The 24,002-nt window shown below is 42.1% G+C and overlaps 2 protein-coding genes across 4 annotated transcripts; one reads left to right on the top strand and one right to left on the bottom strand.

Annotated features, from left to right (window-relative positions):
* Positions 1–23: 23 nt before the first annotated feature.
* klhl28 (kelch like family member 28) lies at positions 24–8,092 on the bottom strand. 2 transcript variants are annotated; one of them, XM_084568999.1, is made up of 6 exons: positions 7,915–8,092; positions 6,776–7,036; positions 6,054–6,691; positions 5,518–5,961; positions 3,736–3,944; positions 24–3,397 (listed from the first exon to the last, which is right to left on the bottom strand). In XM_084568999.1, exons 2-6 carry the CDS (start codon positions 7,034–7,036, stop codon positions 3,234–3,236), a joined length of 1,716 nt encoding a protein of 571 aa, XP_084425125.1. In that variant the 5' UTR covers positions 7,915–8,092; the 3' UTR covers positions 24–3,233. The 2 variants fall into 2 exon arrangements, with proteins under 2 accessions (XP_084425125.1, XP_084425126.1); XM_084569000.1 differs by lacking the exon at positions 7,915–8,092 and having other exon boundaries at positions 6,776–7,618.
* Positions 8,093–9,096: 1,004 nt separating this feature from the next.
* togaram1 (TOG array regulator of axonemal microtubules 1) lies at positions 9,097–21,615 on the top strand (the record flags this gene model as incomplete). 2 transcript variants are annotated; one of them, XM_084569318.1, is made up of 23 exons in its annotated part: positions 9,097–9,807; positions 10,292–11,470; positions 13,604–13,664; positions 14,959–15,087; positions 15,250–15,516; positions 15,631–15,908; positions 16,043–16,266; positions 16,694–16,794; positions 16,883–17,047; positions 17,151–17,219; positions 17,510–17,682; positions 17,777–17,939; positions 18,042–18,278; positions 18,686–18,818; positions 19,036–19,141; positions 19,338–19,573; positions 19,682–19,840; positions 20,109–20,235; positions 20,331–20,446; positions 20,551–20,734; positions 20,872–21,091; positions 21,179–21,268; positions 21,362–21,615. In XM_084569318.1, the coding sequence occupies exons 2-23, from the start codon at positions 10,433–10,435 to the stop codon at positions 21,613–21,615; spliced, it is 4,530 nt and encodes a 1,509-aa protein (XP_084425444.1). In that variant the 5' UTR covers positions 9,097–9,807; positions 10,292–10,432. The 2 variants fall into 2 exon arrangements, with proteins under 2 accessions (XP_084425444.1, XP_084425445.1); XM_084569319.1 differs by lacking the exon at positions 9,097–9,807 and having other exon boundaries at positions 10,019–11,470.
* Between the last annotated feature and the right edge of the window lie 2,387 nt (positions 21,616–24,002).

A 24,002-nucleotide genomic window follows, 5' to 3' on the forward strand; every position in this document is an offset into this window, starting at 1 on the left:
ACTGACTAAAATGTATGCAAAATGTCTTCAATCAAACATGATAAAATGTGAAAAGCTACAGTTTTTTTCTTTTTTTGAATTTTTTTACATCTAATGTTATCTTGTACTTCCAGTATTAATCCACAGGATATAAAATTCAAGATCGTCACCTTACTCCAGACACACAATGGGAAATGTAAAAGAAGCAGAGTGGTCGTTTTGGCTAACATTGACATCAGTTTCAAAAGGATTATTCTCTCAGACACAAACATTAGAGTGGCAGACCAGGTGTTAGTCATCCATCTGCTTTCTTTGTACAAGCACTTTGGTGAGAGTGGTGGCAAAACATGGAACTGGTTAGGCCGTAATAAAAATGCGTACAAACTCAATTTTCACATCCCTTTCTTTTTGCAGATTCACGTTTGCAGATCGTTTTTTCAGCCTCTCTTATTAAAACTCATTAAAAGTAGTAGTTACAACACAGAAATCAGTGAACATAACATTAATGCTAGATGAACGACGGCAGCAGCACAGAATTACGCCTGCGTGACTTGTGCTGTGGCAAAGTGACCGACAAAATATATTACAGCAGACAGGAAACAAATTAGGTTACAGAACACAAACAATACAAATTATAAATACAAAAATAGTCATGTCATTTAAAAATAAAATGACATATTTGCAAAAGTAAAAACTGGTTATGGGATACTCCTAAAATAAATCGGAAGTACAAAGGAACGTGTTCATGGTGATGCAAAACAATCCGTGACGAACTAAAAGTCTCACCAGTGACACCCTGACCGATTTGAAAGGCAAATGTCATTGAACATAAAGTTTCGAGTAGGCAGGGGTAAAGTGAAAGCACATGTCTATGTAGTGTTTGTAAGACCTGCGTGTGTTTTTTAAACTCGTGATTTGGCCATCAATTAAAAAAAATTGTAAATATTGGCCTGAATAAACGTACGCCTCACACGAATGAACCAGCATGCACAACAAAATGGCAACATGAGACGCCTGGTAGGTTGAGGCAAAGTCAGTGGTACCAGTTGATGTCTCATTAGGCGTCCACGTTACCGGCCGACAGCGTGAATGGACAGACATGCCATGTGGGGTTCTGTTACAGCAATATGAGATGCCTTGGCTTTTTAAAGAGACGAAAACATACTCATCCACACGGGGAACAGACGTCTTATTGCATTATCTAAATGCCATTAGCTTAAATCAAAACATATGTACAAATTACAATATGTATCAAATTGTTTGGTAAGTGCAATGCAGAGCTTGGTTAAAGTTTCCACGTTAAGTGCAAACATCAGTGCACAAAGCAACTCAAACTAGACTTGAACAGTGACTCAACAAGACAACACCTAGCCTTCTCCTCGTCGAGTGCCCCCTCCCCTCTATTGCTGTGCATTGCTTGAAGTGTCGTCAGTCGAGCACAAAGGTGCAGAGCGACACCCTCAGCCAGCCACATGCACACCCTGAGGCGCGCTCCGACTTCTCACCCAGGACACGGTACTGGTGACAGTGGCGACTCAAGTCAGCTAGCACAGCCCTTGGTGCTTTGTCATCCATCTCCACGTGAACACATGGAAGAATGTAATGCTAACACATTAACGATAAGGATGAGAAGGAAATGTTTCAACTGTGGCACACAAGGGGATTATTTTCTAGCACTGGGGGGTGGGGGCGTAAAAGATGGGAGTTTTGGCACTTCACATGAAGCTGTGAACACATCACCTCAAACCTGAGCTTGCAAGCAAGACCTGGACACATGAGGATCACATGTCTGGTTAGTAATCACAAAGAGTAGGAGTCAAACCCAATCACAGGCGGGGAAAGTCTTGTACATAGCCAACAGAGTGACAGTACACTGGCAACAGACATTGACGAAACATGCCGATATCTTGCAACAGGGCTAATATAAAGGAGCATGTTAACTTGAATACACAAGCATATGGAACGACATAAAATTAAATAAAGGTAGTGTTACTCTTCAGATTTTTAGGAAATCTGAGGATAGAAGTTTGTGGTTGTACGACCACAAGGGTTCCCTTTCAGCAGAACTTTATTTTATTGCATGTTTAGGGGCCAATGGGATTTTCTGTGTGTTAAATGCACGCAAAGTAAACAACTAACATAACAGAATAATGTAGCGGATGCAGACAGAGGCTGACATAACTGTGCAAGGCGACACAGACAAACAGCTGAATCCTGAATCCTAAATATAGCACCAGTTAGTATTGTGTACAGACCAAAGGGTGAAAAGAGGGCCAAGGTCGATTTTAACTATTGTGAAGAGTAGCAAGTGCATGACCCGACCGTAGAAAGATGTAACAGAGGCCAGAACACATGGATTTTTTTGAAATGGCTCCGAGGATGAAGCAAAAACTAGTGGCAAACGGTCCCAGGAGAATTCGTCATTCACCTCTACAGTGATCCTGGGAATCAAACTACACGCACATTCGCCCACACACTAGTTACCCAGTGCAGAAAAACATTTACAGGCAATGCACTAGAGGATATATTCATATCTATATATTTCATTTTGACTATTTACACAAGAGAAAGGCAGCCCTTTTAGAGAAAATATAAAGATTCTGACTTTTCTATTTTTTGTGAAGCACTGATTTGGATGCAGAACTGCGTCGCTGAGCTCGAGCATCAGTTCCGCACGCAGACACGTAACAAAACAAACAGTCCTATCTGACATGCACGTACTCCTCGAGCATACACACAGACATACACGCTACATGGCCGACAACCACATATTCATACAAATACACAAGCAAACAGCGGCGTTCTACCAAACTTCAACACATAGTTCTGGTTGCAGCAGGGAAAAAAGGACACGAAGAAGAACAAAAAACAAACATGACAGAGAATTCTGAAACATAAGTGACCAGATTTTCCCCCACAATCCTCTGGGACATGGCTCAAAGTCCTCATTGTGGTCCAGCAGCAGAAGTGCGGTTGTTTCCGCGGCCATCGAAACATCTTCCTTGCTTATCCGCGTAACCTTCATCTGTTCCTCATCTCTGCAGCCATGACTGTGGTCCCCCGCTAGCAAGCTAGCTAGCTAGCTAGCCAGCCCGGCACATCCATCCAACCAGCAAGCTCTCTGATGTTCTCGTAGGTGTGCAGCTATGCTCATCTGCACCTGGAGGATGAATGTGGGGAAGTAGGAGACAACAAAAAAGAAAAGTTTTTGCGTCTAAGTTCATTCATTTGATCCTAGCTGGCTGGGCCATGGGTCAAAGGGCAGTCAGACCAAAGTTACAACGGCAATACATCATGCCACTCGAGTCCAACCAGCTGTCTGAGATGGGATCATAGCGCTGGACAGTGTTCAGGTAGGATGACCCGGAGTGACCTCCTACCACGTAGAGGTAGTTGTCCACAATAGCAGAGCCCACACCTGCAACACAATGATGCAAGAGCCGTATGTAACTAATTATACGCGTCACTCACCGCTTTCTGAATCAAAACAACAGGTTAACCCCTTAACGCCTAGTGTTGCGAATTCGCGACGCACTGTTTCCGTTCAGACTGCAGCCGAAATAACGCATGTAATACTCCAATGTCGGTTTGTGCACATTCAAAAAATCCCTAGGAACCTTTTGCAAGCACTAGTTCCTCGTAGGACCGGTCGGAGTGGTAAGCAAAAACACTAATTAATTTCTTTATATAATTGAAAAATTAATTCAGGCGTTAAGGGGTTAAAATTACACAAAAACGATATAAACATAAACTCACCAGTGCGGGGCTCGTTCATTGGCCTGCAGGCTGTCCACTGGTTCTGATGCGGGTCATACCTCTCAATGCTGGACAGGTGGGACACTCCGTTGTGTCCACCAACCACAAATATGAAGCCAAGCATGACACCCACGCCAAAGTTGATCCTCTTATCTGCCATGGGGGCTACCATTTCCCAGGCATCCTTGCTAGGATCGTACCGCTCCACGCTGTGTGAAGCAGATGAAGCAAAATTTTGAAGATTTGCTTTAGTAGAAATGTAGAATATGGCACAATGAATGGCAAACCCTGCAGAATGTACAGTAAATTATGGTCACATTATAGCAGCCGTATGAATATACCGGCTTCATCTATGCTTATATGTTTTGGACTTTCAATGTGCAATGTTATATTACTGTTCTAAGAGCTGCTTGTTCTGAAATACTTTGTAACCTGGTTTGGAAAAGCATTTGATAAATAAAGATTATACTTAAATGATTCCAAAGCAGTTAATAATGTAGCATAAACTATGCTCAGTTTGCATTGGCTATGTCCTCATTTTGAAGAAGCTGTACTGAGGATAGTTATTTAGGTAAATAGATCTTTTTTTGACTATTGGACCTTAACCAGTGATTGGTGCACTCAGTCAGCCAATAGAAACAGTGCTGCATTGAGTTTGTAAATGTATAAAGTATTTTTTCCAGCTCGTTTCTTCGCCCTCTTCCAGAAATCCCTCATGTATCATTTATGGTTTTTGATTATTGTGAATGATATTTATTACCCCATTAGAAACATAAAAACCTGGATATTGTGGGGCTGCTTGCAGAGACGTTTCAAGGAATCTGAACCATAACTTTACTCAGGAGTAGTGAACCTGCTACATGTGCAAATGTAATTAAGCAACATACACACTATATAAACACCAATCTCAAACCACAGACAATTAAAGTTCAGTTCAGCTGCTTGGATATCAAACACACATACACACACACACGCAGTTGAGCTGGTAACGAGGCAGGGATGAATTACAGCCAAATGAAAGCCCTTACAGACGCTAGAACATTGGCAATCTGGGACTGTTTTGCAGTATGCAAGGACATACAAGCCACAGGGGGAAGAAAAAAAAATAGTCCCTAAAGATTCTCTTTCCAAACACATTCTCCTGAGGGGCTTTGGGCACCAAGGAAACAAGCAACAAGAGACGCTGCTCTCTAGTGACCCACAGCAACACACAGGCAGAAACCCTCTCAATGAAACATCAGCAACCACTTCTGTTATAACTCCTCTTCACTCATTAACAGAGCGCTGGTCCTTTTCTCAGCAACACTTGATATCCTTCACTTGATTGCCAGTTCTATTAAATAACTAACAAGACCCTGAGAGAGAAAGTCGGGTTATGAGGTCTAAAAGGGCTGCTGGCTTATAAATGGGATCAAAGACTATTTTGACATAGGTGTGTTAGAGGACCACAAACTTATGTTGCTAATGTCAAAAGTGAACTGTAGGAGCAAAAAACATTTAGCTGCCTCCTACTAAATGTTTAGTAGGATGGCTTTCTGCAGTCTTTCTTGTGTCATACATTAACAGAAACTGAGCAGCTAAATAATAAATGGTGCAGTGATTTTGTCAACCACTGGGAGATATGCAGTGGTTATCCAGTTGTAATTTACTCATGCAAATCATCCGAATTGCACAGAGTATGCAAGACAGACTACACAATTTGTACCCGCTAACCAACTATCAGGACACATGCAATTCAAAACAAAAATCAGCAGAGACCATAAGCACTCTCAGTGGTATTACCTGTTCATATGAGCTGGGCCATACCCTCCAATAGCGTACACCATGCCATCCAGGACAGCAGTGGCAAAGCAGCTGCGGGACTTTGTCATGGGCGCGACTGGTTGCCACTCCTTCAACTTGGGAACGTATTTCTCCACGGACTGGAGGTAATACTGGCCATCATAGCCGCCCAGTGCGTACAGCTCTCCAGCCAGGACCACCACCCCTAGTGTGCTGCGGCACTCAGCCATTCGCTCCACTGAGGTCCATGTGTTGCTTTCGGGGTCCCAGCTCTCCACCGTGCTCTCATGCCTCCGATAGCTAATGCCCTGCCTCATGTGCGTGGCGATGCCTCCCACCACATACACCTTGTGGTCCAAGACCGCCACTCCGAACTCGTATCGGGGTACACTTAGAGGGGCCAGTCCTATCCACGAATCTGTCTGAGGGAAATACATTTCCATGCTGAAAAGAGATAACAACAAAAACAATTAGTCACTTTGTTTTAAACATTCGACATCAGCATTTAATTATTATTTAAACATTATCAGCATTACCTTTCCAATGTGGCAAACAGTCCAGCCTTGCCTCCGACTGCAAGCAGCACCTTCGGGGCGCACCTGGGCCGCGCTGACAACACAGTCTGATAGGACAGCCGGTGCTCAGGCATAAAATGATATTTGAGGGCCTCATTGAGCAGGTGCTTGCATGCGTGGTCATCTCGTATAAGGTGGTTGGCTTCATATAGGCGAGTGAGGAATTTGACGCTGAGGAGTGGAAGGCGAACACAGTGCAGCAGCTGAGCCAGATGCTGCTGTCTCTCAGTTACATCATATTTGATCCATGATTCCAGGGCGTAAAACACAGTCTCCTCTGTGACCACCTTAAGGCAGTCATTGGACACAATTTCATCCAACTCAGCCCTTGTCAGTTCAAAGAACTCCTCTGTCTGACAAACTTCCTCAAAGTTCTCACAGATAAACTTAGTTGCAGCGAGGCACAGGTCATGACAGCCGTAAGTCTCTGCAAAGCGGGAGATGCCTATACAGTTCCCAGCATCCAGCTGGCTCTCTAAGAAGGAGCAACACTCTTTAAGTACTAGCTTAACCTGGAGTAAATTGGCAGCTGGTAGCAGAGATTCCACCGTTTCCTGGGAGATAAACACCGTGCCAGTGTAGGCATACTCAACGATGGCCTGGAGGAGAAAGAGTAAAAGTGTCACAAAAGCATTTTACAGCAGTCAATCGGTGCGGCTAGGGTCTACCGGCTCTAAGCGTACCTGCAAAGCGGTCTCATCGATGCACTGGAATTCCACCTCGGAGGTCTCCTTTTCCGAAAGGTTACCCGTAAACATGGCCTTGAAGTAAGGACTGATGCTGGCCAGCACTACTTTGTGAGCGTGGATCTTGGCATCACCCACACGCAGGACAATGTCACATAGTTCGTGATCCTGCCGCAAGAGCTGTAGGCCCTGCAGCAGCTGCTCTGAGTGAGGCCGTGTCAGACTTGCAAACATATAGGACTGGTCCTGCTGGTCCATCTGGGAGCAGGAATGTACGGATCAGTGCAGTGTTGACATTTCAAATACGGTCACCGAGTCAGTGAAGCTGTCTGATTGACTAACACATCAACCCATAAACCAGCAGAAAATTATCCAGATGTCATCTTGGCCCTGAGACAACAACATGCCTGTAAAATCCTCTAAACATACAGCTGGTCTATGCGATGCGATGTGATGTGATGTGATGTGATGTGATGTAATGGCAGCAGGCGTGAATAGTATAATGCATTAACACTATAGTTATTGCAGCCGGATCTGTTAGCAGTATACTGCGAGCCAAGCTAAAGAAACAGGATCTCCTTAATCCAATGCTAACGCTGCTTAAAGTCAATCTAACATGATAGCTAGAAAGGACTCACATTGGTGGGTAAACCTAACGCCTAACTGCATAAATAAAACACTACATATTTAAGCTTTACGACACCGAATGGGAATAACATGTCAATTTGCTGACTGGGGCCTTGGCTTGATTTTTGAACTGAGGACACGGCCAGATCAAAACTCACTAGCTACCCTTTAGCTTTAAATAAGCACACAGCTAATACGCTAGCCAACACACTGTAAAGCCCACAAATATCTCGGCTTATGCAGAAATAAATTCGCACGGATATCACAATGGCAACGTTCACGTCGGCATCGCATCGTGAACAATTTTCGACTTTAGCAAACGCACAGGGCACACGCTTGTGTTTCATTGCACTGCAGCCAGCGCAGGTTAGCTGCTAAAAATAAACACGGTTCCTGTGGCTAGCTGCATCATTGATTGATATACAGTAACATGGCTGACAGATACGAAACGTGACGTTATAGCTAGCTTTCAGATAACAGTTCATATTGCCAAATGGGGGAAAGCATACCTGTAATTTATTGTCCGTCTGTTGCGCCGCTGTGACGACGGATTTTGCAGTGGCGGAGTTCAGTGGCGACGAGTGAGAACCCCGGGCGTCTATCAAGAAAACAACCTACTGCCAAACCTTAGCCACAAAGCTACAGACGAGCTCTTATAATAACGAGCTTTGAGGACGGCACACACACTTCCGCTCTCTTCAAAATAAAAGGACTTTTACGGCTGTTTACACGGAAGAGTCGCGTTAATGTCAGACAATGAAATGTGCTATAGTAAGAACTTTACTAGTGATTTTAGAGGAAGAAAAAAACAACAACACCAGAACAACGCATGTATTTTTACCGATTAAGTCTTGAAAACAAGAACAATTCAAATACATCACCCCCATACATTCTCGATAACAATGTGCAGTAAATATTAACAGCAAAATATACCTGAAAATGTTGTAACATTAATATACGAAAATATTCACAAATGTAGCGTTATTGTTAAATAAATAAATAATTGCTAATGCTAACTCATCCTAACCTGCATTATCACTGTCGCAGAGGGTCCAGGTGGAGCTAACTGACATTCATTCATAAATACACATAAATTCGTCGCATTGAAAGTTAAGAGATTTGTATTTAAAATATGTCAGTTTGTTCAATAAAAAGTAAAATATATGAGTAATTTGTTACGTACAGTATAACGCTACTGAAAGTAAAGTACTAAAAACGATATCGTACAATATTTTATGCTTCTTTGTATGTAAAAATCTATATGATATTATTAACTTCGGGTGAATGTAAACTCCACTTGTGTCACCATTCAGTAACGGTTCAATAATTCATTTTAATTAATAATTTTAAGCTGTGAATGGCTCCAAAAGCATGTTTATTCTTCAAAAACATAATATTTAAACAAAAATATCCGGTATAGCCTAAATATAACTATTATTATTTGTCATTGCATACATTCTTTGAAATGCACCATACCTTAAAAATATTACAACAAAAGCCTAATACATTTCAAGTCATGTATGTTATATCATACCCGTGAGGCAACAATTAGTATAGATAGATAGATAGATAGATAGATAGATAGATAGATAGATAGATAGATAGATAGATAGATAGATAGATAGATAGGTTTTTATTTGTCACATGCACAGTTATACATAGTACAATGCACAGTGAAATGTACTGTTATACCTGCAGCCAGTAGTATAAAAAAATAAAGAATATAAGTACTACAGTAAACAGTAGTTTCCACACAAGATAAGCAATATAAGTGTAATGTACACCAATAGAGAAATAAATATAAAATAAAAATAAGAATAAAATATAGACTAAATAAAAATATAGACTGGTAAACTTAGAGGGGGTGTAGTTGTATATGTACATAATTTACAGTATTTAGTATTTAGCAGCTACATGAATAAAGTGCAGTGATATTTAAGTCCAGTTAAGGCTCAGAGTTGAGCAGGCGGATGTATATGCATCCTATAAGTAATTTAGCTAAAATGTTAATCTCTAGACTCTGTTTCGTCCACTTTTCCTCACAGCCTCAGCTGCAGCCCTGTGAGGATGATGCCTCTCCCGGAGGAGCCTGAAACTCGCGTCACCATGGAAGCGCTCCGTTTGCGACATGTATTCGCCATTTTGCAGCCTCGATGTGTGTATGTGTGTGTGCGTCTGTATGTGTGTGAGTGAGTGAGTGAGTGTGTGTGTGGGCTCCCCTGTCGAGGTGAATACCTCTGTAGCTTCCAAACATTCAACACTCCAGACGCCAGCTAAAACGACAACCGGAGGGATGTCTGCACTCAGAGAACTGTAGCCGCCGCAACGCGACATGGAAATTTGGACGACGTAACAGTAAACAGTTCTCCCAGCGTTACTGAAGAGGACAAGAGAAATGCAAGGTCTGTTTTCTGGCTGTTTTTCTAACTTTGTTAGCCCTGTCAGCCAGCACCAACCACCACCAAAATTAGCGGAGTTAGCTTAGCACCGTCTCAGCGGTGTTGCAGTTAGCTACGATTCCATGTAGCTGCTACGCTAATTAGACTGCTTAACGGTAACGTGCAGTTAAGGATTGATTGTAGGCCCATTTAAGGCTTTACATAGTAGTATATAACTGGCAGAGGCTCCAAACGAGCTATTTTATTGAAACAAATGATACAATAGGAGGACATAATGTAAAGGTTATCTCATCGGTTGTGCTCATAACTACCGTTACTTAGAGCCACAAGTGGTTGTGTACCTTTCCCCTAATCTGCCGTATCATGGTGATCGATCACAGAGAATAAGACACTCTCACTTACAATATGTACCGGGACTTGGCTCTGTGTTGCCAGATATTTTGATGAATTATTGTCCTTGTTAATTTTCTATGTGTTGGATCCACAGCTTGAAAAACAGGACAGTGGTTTCCATCAACAGCCACTCAGGATGAAAGCACCAAGTAAAGAGGAGGAACATTATCTTCCTCACAGGATTGTGTTTGCTTCCTTGGATTCTCAAATTTGACCGCATCCACAAAGACCACCAATGATGATACCTGGACTGATCACCCAGGAGTTACAGGAGCAGCTCCTGGACCTGAAGAATTACCAGAATCGCACAAGTGGGGTGGAAGAGCTCAAATACGTCCTCTCAGAAGTGGACATTAAGTCACTCCCCTCTGCTAGCATTGAGGAGTTCATCAATTTTCTTCCTCGACTTCTGGATGACAGTAATTTTAAGGTGTTGTATGGCACCTTACAAGTTTTAAACCTGCTAATTCAGAAGCTAGATACGGGTGTAGACAGATATTTCAAACATATAGTCTTAGTGGCTCTCAAAGCCCTGGGGGACACTCGCACTGTCACCAGGAATGAATATCTTAATGTTTTTCGACAGCTGATGAAAACTGTTGCACCGCAACAAGTATTGGATCTTGTAATCAGCAACTTGAAACACAAGAATTCTAGAGTTCGGGAAGATGTCCTTAATGTCATAATGGCAGCTATGCTCACTCATCCTAGGAAAGATTTCAACATCCCCAAACTTTGTTTTGATGTTGCTCCACACCTGGCGGACAGCAAAAGGAAGGTCCGCCACGCTGCCCTCGAGTTGTTTGCTGTTTTTGACCATTGCCTTGACACGGGGAAAAAGCAGCCTCTAATGAGAGCCGTGGACATGGTTGAGCTCAACCAGGATGCCGAGGGTCTGATGGCAGCTGTGCAGGCACGACGAGCAAGGCACGTTCTTCCAAAACTCACCTCGGAGGGAGCGGTGGAGTACGGTTTGGTGGTGCCTAAACCAGGACAGCGGTGCTCGCTACAGTATGGTTCTGGAGCTGATCTGGACTGGGTGATGAATGGGGGGCGGATAAGCAGTGCAAGGAGCCACAGAACTGAGCCAGACTGTGACCGATTGCATGGCTATGGCAGCCTAGGCTCGCTCACTGATGATTTCCCACTTCAAAGGAGGATTGTCAGCGCAGGCAAAGGAAAGAACAAACTACCCTGGGAGATGTCGAGCTTCTCATCCACTGAGAATGAGCAGCAGCAGTGCAATACACCTAATGGAAAGTGCTCTGAACAGGTGGGGCCCATCATTACTGGCTTCTTGCCATATTTCCACTCATCTCTTATTATAATTAAACCATTTGGATAATATTCGCTGATATATTTTCATTAGAAGTATGTTTCCCTGCCAAACTGAGACATCCAGCCAAGAGGAATGTTCTGGTATACTCTATGTAGGTTTACTCCGACAACAGATGGAAATTTTATCATTTTAGCTCTCACTGATTGACACTAATGAAGCAGCTATTGACTTATTGACAGTGTGCATTTACCTTTTTGCTTGAGGAGACTTAAAAAAACATATAAGATATAAGAATATCCTAAAATGATGAGGATACTGTTTGTGTTTTTTTGGTGAGTCATACACAAAGATCCTGAGAGACTTAAGAAATCTTAGCATTGGCGCTTTCCTCAGAGACATGAGACAGAGATTTACGGTTGGGTACAAACCTAAATATAGTTATATCTCTCATGGTGCAGTATGTATGGAGAGCAGCAAAGAGGGAGGGTTGCAGCTTGCCTGTCTCCTGCCTGTGCATTTTATTCGTCACATTAGATTGCCGAGACGCACCCCATAATGTCTGAAAAGCCTGTTATTTTTAGAAATGAATTGCATCCGAGAACAATGGAATTGTACCACTGGATATGCAGCTCTCAGTTCTTCGCAAACCTTGGCACTGAGAGAGAGAAACAGATAAGTCGCAGAGCACTCCCGTATCACTGACACTATTCGTGGAAGCAATACAGCAGATGAGTCATTTTCCTGCACAATGACACCGTTGCTACAACTGTCAGCATCCACTGTTTTGAGAATGATAGTTGTGGTCAAGCTACCGCACTGCGTGGTTAACCTTGATTCTACCAACATATTTACATACAAAGACTACCGACTGAGCTCCCTTAGGACCCCAAGAAGAACAGCATCTGTAAACAACTGAAACATCATAACAAACATTATAGTTATGAAATTAATATACCCTTATTGTTTATAGAAGTTACCAATAATTATATTAACAACTAATGTGGATTATACCTAGTACAGTTCACATTAGTATATAAAAGGTTATTTACCGTCTTCTGATTTGGTTGTCATTTAAATTTTGGCAAACATTTATCAAATACAATTTATCAAACTTTAACACTGTTTTATTTTATATCTCTCTCAATATATAAAGAGATCAAGATCTCTCGTAACGCCCAGTGAAAATACAAGTTGAATCTGTTTTTTCAATGTGTACATTGTTTAAACATGATCTTTTAATAGAAAGATGTGCACCATGTGCTACAGGCAAAATCACTGATACTGATACTGATTGCAGTAGGTTGGTATTTCATTTGAAGCACCAATTAAAACATAAAACAATGATAAGAGGTAATTACAAAAACATGATTTGGAGTTTGTTGGTACCCCAATTGGTAAAATTAGTAGTAGGTAACTATTATATTAGCTAACAAACTAGAGTGATTTGTTAAACATGATCTACAGTCAGCTTCTTTTCTAATAATGTCCATTTGTTGTGATAAGTGGCTTTGTTTTATGAGGTATGAATGGAACGTATTTTGTTCTGGGAACTATTATCCAGCAGCTTAGAGCCTCCATTTAAAAAAAACCTTCTGTTTACTGCAGGGTCTGTTTCCCAGCAACCCCATTACCGCACAGCACACTTACTGAAGGGGGCGTGAAACATAATTGGTGATATCCTGGGGTTAGGCTTGTGAAACATGGCTTATTTACTGCTGGGCTGTTGATTGCAATCACACCAAGTGCTCTGCGGTGAGTGTTGGGTCAGATTGTAGGCAGAAGGACTGGATTCAGCCACGTTGTCTAGTGTCAAAGCCCAAGATGTGTGCACTAATGCGAAAATCTGTCAACATTCTGCTTCATTCACTTGTAGGTTTTATATGTATTTTCCAATCGCAGTAAAACTTAAATGAGAACAGTAGATATTATATAGATTAAGTCACTTTACAGTTGCAATAGACCCTCTTAAAGGGAAATGTCTCTTGCCTGAGCTTGTCAAATATCTGCAACATCCCTTTGTTCAGGGTAGTGGATGGAATTACACCAAGGCCCTTGTCATGTCATAGATTGTTTTACGTTATCATTTATTGTTACTGATAAAATAAATAATTCCTTTCCTATTCATAGGTGGCAAGTGAGGATTTTCTCCCTCTCTCCAGGAAGCCAGAAACCTACATTCCCAGTTTCAGTAAGTGTCAAGACTCCCTACGTTCAACATTGCACTCACATTAATTCCATACGACGAGTGCAGGTAACTGGTCGTCATGGTCAACTTCAGCGTGACTCAGTTTAGAGCAGCTTTGGATTGGATTAGCATGCTGAGTCAAAGGAGTCACTGTTCCATATGTCACTAAAATCCCCGAGGTGAACCCTGTTACAAACTGCTTGGCAGATAATAGCCTCACATCATGACAGACGTAACTATTACACCATGCTGCTGTCCCTGAATGTTAAGGTCAATACTCACTCACAGAAACTGCCCTGACAGTCTTCAAATCTTACTTGCACTTTGCACTCTCCATGGAACAACTGTTTCGCTAATACAAAAAGAGAGATTATGTAGCAAAACATAGTTGAATATATAAGTGACAAGGACATTTAATAGAGACTAGACTAGCAAACACACGGTATTGCTGCTGCTGTATGTTTGGTTTTACAACAGGTTGTTAATGCAGTTTAAAGACGGTCTGACTTCTTCACAGGTTGGACAAAAGTATTAAAAAGGACTTCTCCTTTTTATGACTGAATTATGACACACATAAAATGGACAGAAAAGTATTTAACAGCAGATCTGTTGTTGGCTACTTTATTATTCTTTCAAAAGTGCTGTGCGGTTTCTGACGTCAGTATATTTTCTGTTTTATTTTATCTCCTTGACCTACTGGCTGTTTGATTCTGGCTGTTTACAGATGGATTAGACTCTCTTCCAGTGCAGCCACTTCATTTTCTGTAATCGGGACACATGCTGGCAGTAATCCTCAAATGAAGATTACAATTGTAGGAGGCGTGCCAGGAATATTTGAATGCAGTATTGTCTTCCCTAGTAAAGTCAAGGGTGTGCTCAGCTAAAGTGTTCCACTCTTGTGTAACATTACTACGTAAATGTCAATTTTTAGGACTGCGGTTGTGTCTGACCTGGTCTACATAGCCATCTGTGCTAACAGGCAAGATGGGACATGAACCTTATTAAAGTTTCCGCAGCAAAGTTCGCCAATAGAATCAGCTCTCTCTGGGACTCTTTGGGAACAAATATCTAAATCACTGTATTTAATAAAAGCCAATACCAGGGCAGTCTGACTTGTTTGAGATTTTGTTTCATCACTTGTCCAAGTTGCTTCAACTAAAAAGGCCTCTTGTATGAGTGGTGAAACTCAAAACAAGTCCAGTACCAGTATGATGGATTTTTCAAAGGTCCTGTGGCTGTCAGTGTAGTCACTCCATTTGTCTTGCGTCTCCGTTTTGAAAATGTGCTTTCGGTGTAGGTTCTACAGAGCCACAGAAGCCTCAGTCCTCCAGGAGGAGGGAGTCTCCTGCTCGTCTCAGAAGAAGTGGAAGCCTCAACCTGGACCCTGATATCTTTAAAAACACTAACTTCTCAGACGTGGATGTCGGTAAGAAATGATTATCTCAAAAGATTGCAAACTTCCCTGACATACAATGCATTTTTTTATTTTTTTTAATTTTTAACAAAAAGCTGCATTTAGCATTTAGCCAGCCACAAGCCATATCATCATCCATGCTAACCTTTCTTTCATGGGTCTGATGTCTCACAGTGGCACCCAAAGGACGTATGCTCTCGAGGAACCCCAGTGTTGAACGAACATTTTCCCTCCCCTCAAACCCTACCACATCTGGCTCCTTCCTTCTGCCCTCCTATCCTCTGGCTACACTCCCAGGGGGCATGCTTACCCCCACTCAGTCCCGCCGTCATGCTGCAGACTCCTCTCTCTCTATGTCCAATACCTGGCCCAACAAAAGAGAGAACAGCCCTCACCAGAGGGAACCCAGTCCCTGGAAAGACACAGCGGGCACAGCAAAGGGTAATTTAGTAAAAAGATATTAGTTCATATATATTTGGTTTGTCAACAGAATGTAAAATTGTTGTGGCTTCTATTTTGATATTGATATTGCTTTTTATTTCTGTCCCGTCCTAGGAGACCTCTCTAGCAGACACTCCCCCAGACCTATTCGTGCCTCGCTCGTGAGTTCTTCATCCACTTCATCGTTCCGGCGGGCTCTGAGTAACACCAGAGCAACCCTTTCTATCTCACCCGTAGTCCCTCCAGCAGAACAGATCCAGTCTTATAATGGCCAGACAGCAAATGATCCAGGAAGCCCTCAGAACCATCTAGAAAAGAACCTGCATTTTGACTCTGACAGCATCAGTGCAGCACAAGATCTTCAGGAGGATGATCCTCTGGACGTGCAGGAGGTCAGCAAACCTCTATATTTTACTGTCTATATCTTGTTTGACATAAACACAGGGGGCCCTCTAAGCAAGTCCACGGTGTGGATGGTTGTTGCTGTTCTTATGCTCATATGTGCTAATTTGTGTGTCGCTCACAGATGCTGAACTCACTGCGTTCATTACGCAACAGCGCTGCCAAGAAGAGGGCCAAAGTGGGCCTTAGTAGTCCAGATCCTGACAGCCCCGACTCAGCTGTGAGGGTTGACTTGGGTCTGGACTCACCGTCACACACTTCTCCAGTGCTCACCAGCTCAGCCAGTGAGAGTGGTCTTTCCAGTCTGAGCTCAGTCGCTAACTCCAGCTTCAATGGCATCAAAACTAGGTGATGGATCCTCATTTTGGTACCTTTTTATTTATTGTTTAGGATGTCCCTTCACAATGTCATATGATCTGACTGTGTCTGTCTTTTAGTAGACTTGTAATTTAAACAGAATCTCAAGATGAAGCTCATGATAAAAGCTTTGCGATTATACCATTGGTTTATTTCACTAACTAAAGCATCTAATTTGGTCGTGGTGGATCTGTTTTGGTATGGTTTTATGGCGTTATGTTTATTTTGATAAAGGAATACTATGTTGGCATTACATTTCTTAGGTGCCTGTTATTATATTTTAGTTGACTGAGTAAATGTCACAGGGCTGTTGACAAGTTTGAGTTACCCAGGTTACCCATCTGGTGTTGTGATGATCTGTTCAACAGTGTTAGGCAGTTTCCCAGTATAACCTCTCACGTGTCACATCTGTCAACAGCCCCAGGAACTCTGCCTCTTCAGGAATGAAACCTCGCATTGCAAGAGTGCCTTCTGCAAAACTGAGGTCTTCTGTGTCCATGGACTTCAGTAGCCTTCAAGGTATAAAAGGAAAGAGACGGCTTTGCCCATTTTGCAGCATTGTCTTGAGTTTAGTTTTTTTTACATCTTTATTTTCTCTTCCTACAAGCGTCGTCCCCGAAGAACGAACTGTCGTCTGAGGTGGGTGTCGTTGGGCAGAGAGTCACCTACTCTAATGGAGCGATCAAAACTGAGGAAGAGACAACTGGACCATCTCCTTTACCAGTCAAACCATCCATCCGCGAATCAGTTAGAGCTCTAAAGCCTGCCAAAGGTCAGCCAACAGTAACGAAGCGTTCTCCTGGACATACCTTGTGATGACCTTGCATGTAATTAGATAATTAAATTAGCCATTAATCCTCTCTTTTCATCTTTAGGGTCTCAGAGTCACAGCAGCAGTAGGAGTTCACCAGGTACAGACATGCCTGAAGGAGTGATTGGAAGAGGTCAGTCTCTGCAGATCTGTGAAGGCCATAATCATTGTTTGATTGTCCACTTTCTTCTTTTGTTGTTAATCTTTTTCATGACAGACAGCATCTTAACAAAATCCTTCTCCAGTTAAAGTTTTCAACCGTCACTACAAAATACAGTTGTTATTGGCCCAATTTTCTCGAAAATCTTTTGAATACAAACATACTTCATCCACAGTAAAAAATAAATAAATAAATAAAAAAGTAGATGTCATTACTAGTTTATGCAGTATTTCAGTCATACATTCAAGTTGTCTGCTTCTTAGGCATGTTTGGCACTGCAGTGTCCTCCAGCCGTTCAGGAGTCGCCTTGTCACTTGAGCAGGGTAATTTGGCTGCAGCCAAACCCCCCACTGATCCCGCTGCAGGCATCTTCAGCCATGCTCTGTATGGCAGTCATTTAGACAGCGATGACAGCCCACGTTCAGATGAGCTTAAGGTTAGTTACACTTTGCTGAATCATAGAAGGTTTCTAGTTATCAGAGTCTTGAATGGTGTTTTTTGATATTTTGATGATATAAATTCATGTGCAGGAGCGGGTGAAGAACACAAGGTTCGGCAGGGATAAGACACGTCTTCAGCATCTGGTTCAGCTAGATGATCAGTTAAGTCAAGGGGACCAGGCACGAGACAAGATCCGCCACCGCGTTAGAAAAATGTTGTCTGATTCACCTACAGAAGGATTAAACATGAAAGGCAAGTGACGGTATACAGTCATTCAGATGATGATATGAAATCATCCATCTTTGCCGATCGTGTTTGCAGCTAGAGTTGAAATGTTGCTTTTCTCTGTTGTAGATCTGCATCTGAATGGCAGCACGCTGACATCCACCAGAGCGGACCCTCTCTCTGATGAGTCCCCTATCAGTCCCACCAGTCCTGTCAGTCCACCGGGACCCCAAAGCCCAATAAAGTGCTTCACTCCGCCCCACCACCCGAGTCCCCCTACAGTGCCACCCAACCCAAAAAATGTGTCCCGCCTTAGGAGGGCGCCTAGCCTTAGCAGAACCCGACCATCGCTATCCCATAGTTCAGGTCAGTCTCTTTTAGACTTCATTGGCTATACTGCACAAAATGTCAAACTTAAATATCTGCATTTTATTGCAGTCAGAAAATGTCACTGTGAATCTGTTAACTCACAACTTTATCATGACACTGGCGTGGAATTTAGCAATATTCAGCTGTATTCTGAATAGATGAACCAGTGCTTTCACAAGCCTTTGTTTATAGAAAATTTTGAAACATTAATTAGACAGTAAGAGCCAACAGAGCATGGGTGAATGAGATGTTTGTTTCGGGTAATGTGCCACAGCGCTTTGTTTTGACAACCTACTGTTAATGCACCGTCGCCCACACACACACACCGCTTGCTTTCAGTCTGATAGAGATGTTACATGAGACCGAATCTGTGTGTCTTGTGTATTGTGTGGTGTGTGTGACAGGCCATTTAGATGAGCTTTCCTCGGGTACTGTGGGCCACAAGAAAAATCTCTCGGAGCCTCCAGAGCTGTGTCCGTTTTCAAAACCCGATCTGGCGCTGACGCAAAGTTTTAACCTGCTGAGCTCTGAAGCCTGGTGAGAAACACTCAATCCATCATACTGATAACCTACATATGAAGTTTCTACATTCCTTTGTCTCATGTGAAATTTAATATGCCACCTTGTAAACATAGTTTTGTGGACATTAGCAGATAAATGGACATTATACAGCCACTTCATGCATTCATCATAGCAAATAATACCATTACATTGACCAAAAATGACTCCAATTTATTTTTTTTTCTTTACCCAGGGAGAAGAAGATAGAGGGTCTGACGTTCTTGCGCTCTCTGGCTCATTACCACTCAGACACACTTCAGGGAAGGCTTCATGATGTTTGCCTGTCTCTCATTCAAGAGGTAATATAACTCGTTGCGTAACACTCTCACATCCCTTTCATCGTGCTGTTCCAAATTAATTTCATAAGTCACTGTCTTTTAATTATAAATATTCTTTGAGTGCCTCTTTTGTTTGATGTCTTTAACGTCATTTTTTTTGTTGTTGTGTGGTGCTGGAAGGCTTTTGTTACCTCTTAAGTGTTACTAATCTGTTTAGGTGAAGAACCTGCGTTCAGGTGTGTCCAGGGTTGCCATTTGTACACTGGCTGACCTGTACACACACCTGCAGAGGGCAATGGACCAGGAGCTAGAGGGGACAGTTAAAGCTTTACTGCAGAAGGCCGGAGAGAGCAACGCCTTTATTAGGCAGGACGTGGATGCAGCACTGGACTGCATGGTGCAGCACTGCACTCCAACTCGTAGCATCAATGCTTTACTCACTGGAGGACTCAGGTTAGAATATATGCAGAATAAATGACTGTCTCACCAAATACTTTGTTTGAATTGTGGTAGGTACTTTTGCATTGTTTGATTGTTGAATTTTTTCTCGTCTGCTAATAGTCACCTTAATGCAGTGGTGAGGAAATGCACCGCTCAGCATCTGGCTAATCTGGTAGAGAAGGTCGGTGCTGCACGTCTCCTGTCAGGGGGTAAAGATCTCACCGACAGAATTTTACCTGCTGTCACCAAACTCACACAAGACTCCTCACAGGAAGCCAGGTATCTAGAAACCTTTTGTGTTTCTCCATTTGAGTAACATTTGACTACCTTTACTTGATTGTGAGCATAGATTTAACTCTTGTAATTGCACAAATGACGATTCAAAAATACTAATTATGCAATTTAGAACAGAAAAATAGAAAAGGTCCTGTACAAAATAAACAAGCAGTATTTGGAAAACTGACAAAAAGTTGCTTTAGACTGCAAAAGAGCCAGGAAAGATGGTATCGGCACTTTAATGTCTGACTTACACTGCTTCGCCCAACAGATATTTTGGTCGTCGAATGCTGCTTTCTCTGTCTTCCCATCCTGATTTTGACAAGATCCTTGAGAAATATGTTCCTACCAAAGACCTGCAGACTGTCAGAGACACTGTCTTCACTCTCAAAACAAAGGTACTTGTGGTGTTTCTATGTGCTTACTGGCTCACTGGTGTTATTACTACAAATGTAATACTGTCCTATAACCTGGACATTTTTGGGGCTTTTAGGGTCTTGGTGAAATGCCCCAAGACACTCAGTCGGCCAGGGGCAGACGCTCCCTTCCAGGCAGTGGTACGGTCAGAGCCTCGTCTCTCAACAGAGAGCCACTCAATCAGACCAACAGGTGAGTGTAGATATCAAGCAGTACAGCAAAGCTGCCACTAAACTCTTAATTCCAACATGTTTCGCTTTATATTTATACTGGACTGTTTGATGTGTCATCCACAGGGAGTCCAATAACCATTATAGCTGTAGATCCCAGACACAGAGTATTGCAGACAAGACTGAATACATCACGCAGATCTCAGGTCTGCTGGGTTCAAAGGACTTCAGAGAGAGGATCAAGGGCATCGACCAGCTAGTGGCCGACTGCCAACACAACCCCAACATGGTTATCAATAGTATATTCCCGGTTCGTACAAACATTTCTTTATTTATTTTTTCAAATTGCAGCCATATATCTTTGCTGTACACTTTGTCATGGTTGTCAGTTAGCATACAGACCTGTTTAAGAATAGAATAGAGTGTAATTCCTCTCCCGTCTCTCAGGTGTTTGATGCCTTTAAAGCCAGGCTGCAGGAGTCCAACAGCAAGGTCAACTTGTATGCCCTGGAGTCCCTCCAGAAAATCATCCACTTGTTAAAGGACAACCTGTCCCAAGTGGTCAACATCCTGGTCCCAGCCATTGTGGACAATCACCTCAATTCCAAGAACAATGCCATCTACTCTGCTGCTATTGGAGCCATTAATGCACTTATCTTGAATCTCGGTACTTATTATGAGCATTCAAATCGAAATTTAAGGTTAAATCTGATTTGGAAAATGTTGTGTTTGACTGTATATTTTTCCATTACAGACAACAACATACTTCTTCTTCAGCCTTTCTGCACCAAGGCTCAGTTTTTGAGTGGTAAAGCAAAGGTGGACCTTATTGAAAAGGTTGCAGGTACGTTTGGTATAATAGTTCCGAATAATCAGCTGCTTAAGGTTGCAACTTCTGCACTGATTGATCTCAACACATCTCCTCATTTGTGTCTAGATCTCGTGACAGAGCTCTACCCTCGCAAGCCCCAGGTGGTGGAGCAGAAAGTGCTGCCCCTGCTGTGGCACCTCCTGGGCACCTCTACTCACAGCGGCACCATTCATGGCCGGGGCGGCAGTGTAAGGGGCGCTACCACCAACCTGTGCCAAGCCCTCTACGCCCAGATGGGGCCGAGCCTGAGCGAGTGTGCTGCCTCGCAGCCTGCCAACATCCATAAAAGTTTAAATGAGCTCCTGAGAACCTTATCCTAAGGTAAAGCAGAATCCAAACACAGATGTTGGAAGAGAGCAACATTAACACTGACCTTACTTGAAGACAGAGATGTTCTACATTTCTTACAGTGCCTGCACTTTTATATCAATAAAGAGAAAGTCCTTTTAATAAAGAGAAATTAGGAGCTTATTCTTATCTCAGTGAGATTTCTTCTGGTACAGAAGCATGGACAATTGTAATATACTGACATCAGGTTTCACACATACCCAACCTGCTCTCTTTGCACTTTGAAAGTAGCTCATTATCATGATAGAGTCATGAGTTTCTCATTTTACTATCCTATCATTGTCATTGCTTTTTTCCCATAATCTATACATGTACTGTAGACAAATCAGAGACACTATTGCAGAATGTAAAGTTCAAATGCACAAAAGGAAGAGGAAAAAGACAGGGACCCCAGAGGTGTATATTTTTGCTGTTTCTTCAAATGTGATGTGATATTTTTAAAATGTCTTACGTAGTTGATTCTGAGATTTGTGATTAACAAGAATAGTACGAAATGCTTTTGTACAGCTCAAATGTGTATTTGCACAGTATTAGCTTAATCTGTATAATGGTACAGTTATAATTTATCTGTTGTGTAATGGTTTAAAAGTCATATTAATGATGTGCTGAGTTGGTACTGTCTCTCCTGTTATTTCTTTGTTTTTTTTTTGCATGACCAAAATTTACTGGCAGGATCAAAACTGTTTATATTTTTGTTAAGGAGGTATATAGATATATATATATATGTACACGGATGCCTAGGTCAAGGTGAAACTAACGATCCTGGATGGGGGCAGCATTGAAAGTTTTACTCCAGTGGCCACCTGAGGAACGGTGAAAGGCCCAGGTCTGATTGTGTCTCGGTATAGTGCCAGTCTTCAAGTAGCCTTTTAACTCTATTGTTAAATTATATTGAACTTGTTTGTGAGCAAGAGCAAAGAGATATATAAATAAACTGTTCTATTTCTGTAACACTTAACTTCAGTGTGCCTCATTCAAGGATTTGACATGGGGTGGAGGGAACTTGACCGCATCTATTTTGCGTTTCATTAGCTTTCAAGTTGCATTGTGAGTCAAATTCTATCAAAGAAACACAGTAAATGCATTTTAAGTCACCTCATTTACCTTTATTAATGGGTACTGAATAAACATGAGATTCTTCACAGGGGTTTTTTATGCTTTTTTTTGTCTGCACCTGCTTAATACAGCATGTTGTGAAAAGTTAATGCCTCTTGGTGAAAACCTCTCCTCATGTGGAAAATAACAGAAAATGGCAAGAGAGAGAAAGAGAGAAATGTTTCACATATTCCAAGGCCTTGAAAACGAGGTAGGCTTAGCAAGCAGTAAAAAAAAAAAACAACGCTGCAATGCTTTGATTTTTCATTACGAACACTAATATAACTCTTATTGGCTTATCTGGGATTAAATACGATGGCTAAGGTCCGCTGGCAGGTTTGGAATTAAATAAAACCCAAATAAGAATCCTAACCTCCATGAAAGTAGCTGCCGTTTTGAAATAGCACAAATTTAGAGATTTATGACAGCTGCTGTCCAACGCAAGTAAATGTCTTCCTGTGTCAGACTGGACACGCTCCCTGTGTGGCCTACATGTGACAGTACTGTAGGTGGCTTCAGAGCGTTTCAGTAGCAGGGTGGACGAGCTTGTGCTTGGAGGGATGCTGCTACTGGGTCCTCATTCAAAAAGGCCTAAAGGCAATTCTGTCAAACAGTACAGTAGCTGAACTGCACGTAATCGCAACGTTATATCAACAATTTACATATAAGCAAACTTTATTTTTTTTTTAACAACATACCACCTTCTACAGTCCCTTCAGGGTGCACAGTTATAAGAAGGGAACACCCAGTTTTTATTAAACCCGGTCTGTTTTCCAGTAATAAACGTTTAGCAAAGATATAAAAATGAGGGAGTGCATTCAGAATAGCTGCAAAGCTCCCTTCAAACATCCGGGCTAAGCACAGTGGTCTTGTCAAAAGGGCCAAACGTCTTTGCTACGAAAACTAAATGCTGCAGATTTCATTCCTTTACTTACCGATAAAAGATGTAACAGATGAGACATATTAAGAACTACAGAAACAATCGAGATTCTCATGTAATGTGCTTTTTGTCACGGAAAACAACGACATGATGTAACCACAAAACTAAACTTAAACCTAAAATGTATTACTGTCACATTCCTGATCCAGTCATTTTTGTGCCATGAATGAGGGCTTTATGATTTTGGTTTAATTACATGCTCAGCTGCTTTGAGTCTCTGTATTGTTCCCTCAGCTTCACTGACCAAATGGAAAAAAAAAAAAATTAGCCCCTCCTCTTGTGGATCTTTCCACTCCGTTACTAAGGCAGCTGGATCAATGCCAT

Source organism: Chelon labrosus (assembly GCF_963514085.1).
Source record: "Chelon labrosus genome assembly, chromosome: 20".
Classification (NCBI taxonomy): Eukaryota; Metazoa; Chordata; class Actinopteri; order Mugiliformes; family Mugilidae; genus Chelon; species Chelon labrosus.

Bases quoted from the DNA above. Each gene is read 5' to 3' on its own strand.
- klhl28 (XM_084568999.1), bottom strand. From the start codon at position 7,036: ATGGACCAGCAGGACCAGTCCTATATGTTTGCAAGTCTGACACGGCCT. The intron at 6,692-6,775 runs GTACGCTTAGAG...TTTCTCCTCCAG, and splicing joins TCGATGAGACCGCTTTGCAG to GCCATCGTTGAGTATGCCTA. The intron at 3,945-5,517 runs GTAATACCACTG...TGCTTCACACAG, and splicing joins GGCCCAGCTCATATGAACAG to CGTGGAGCGGTACGATCCTA.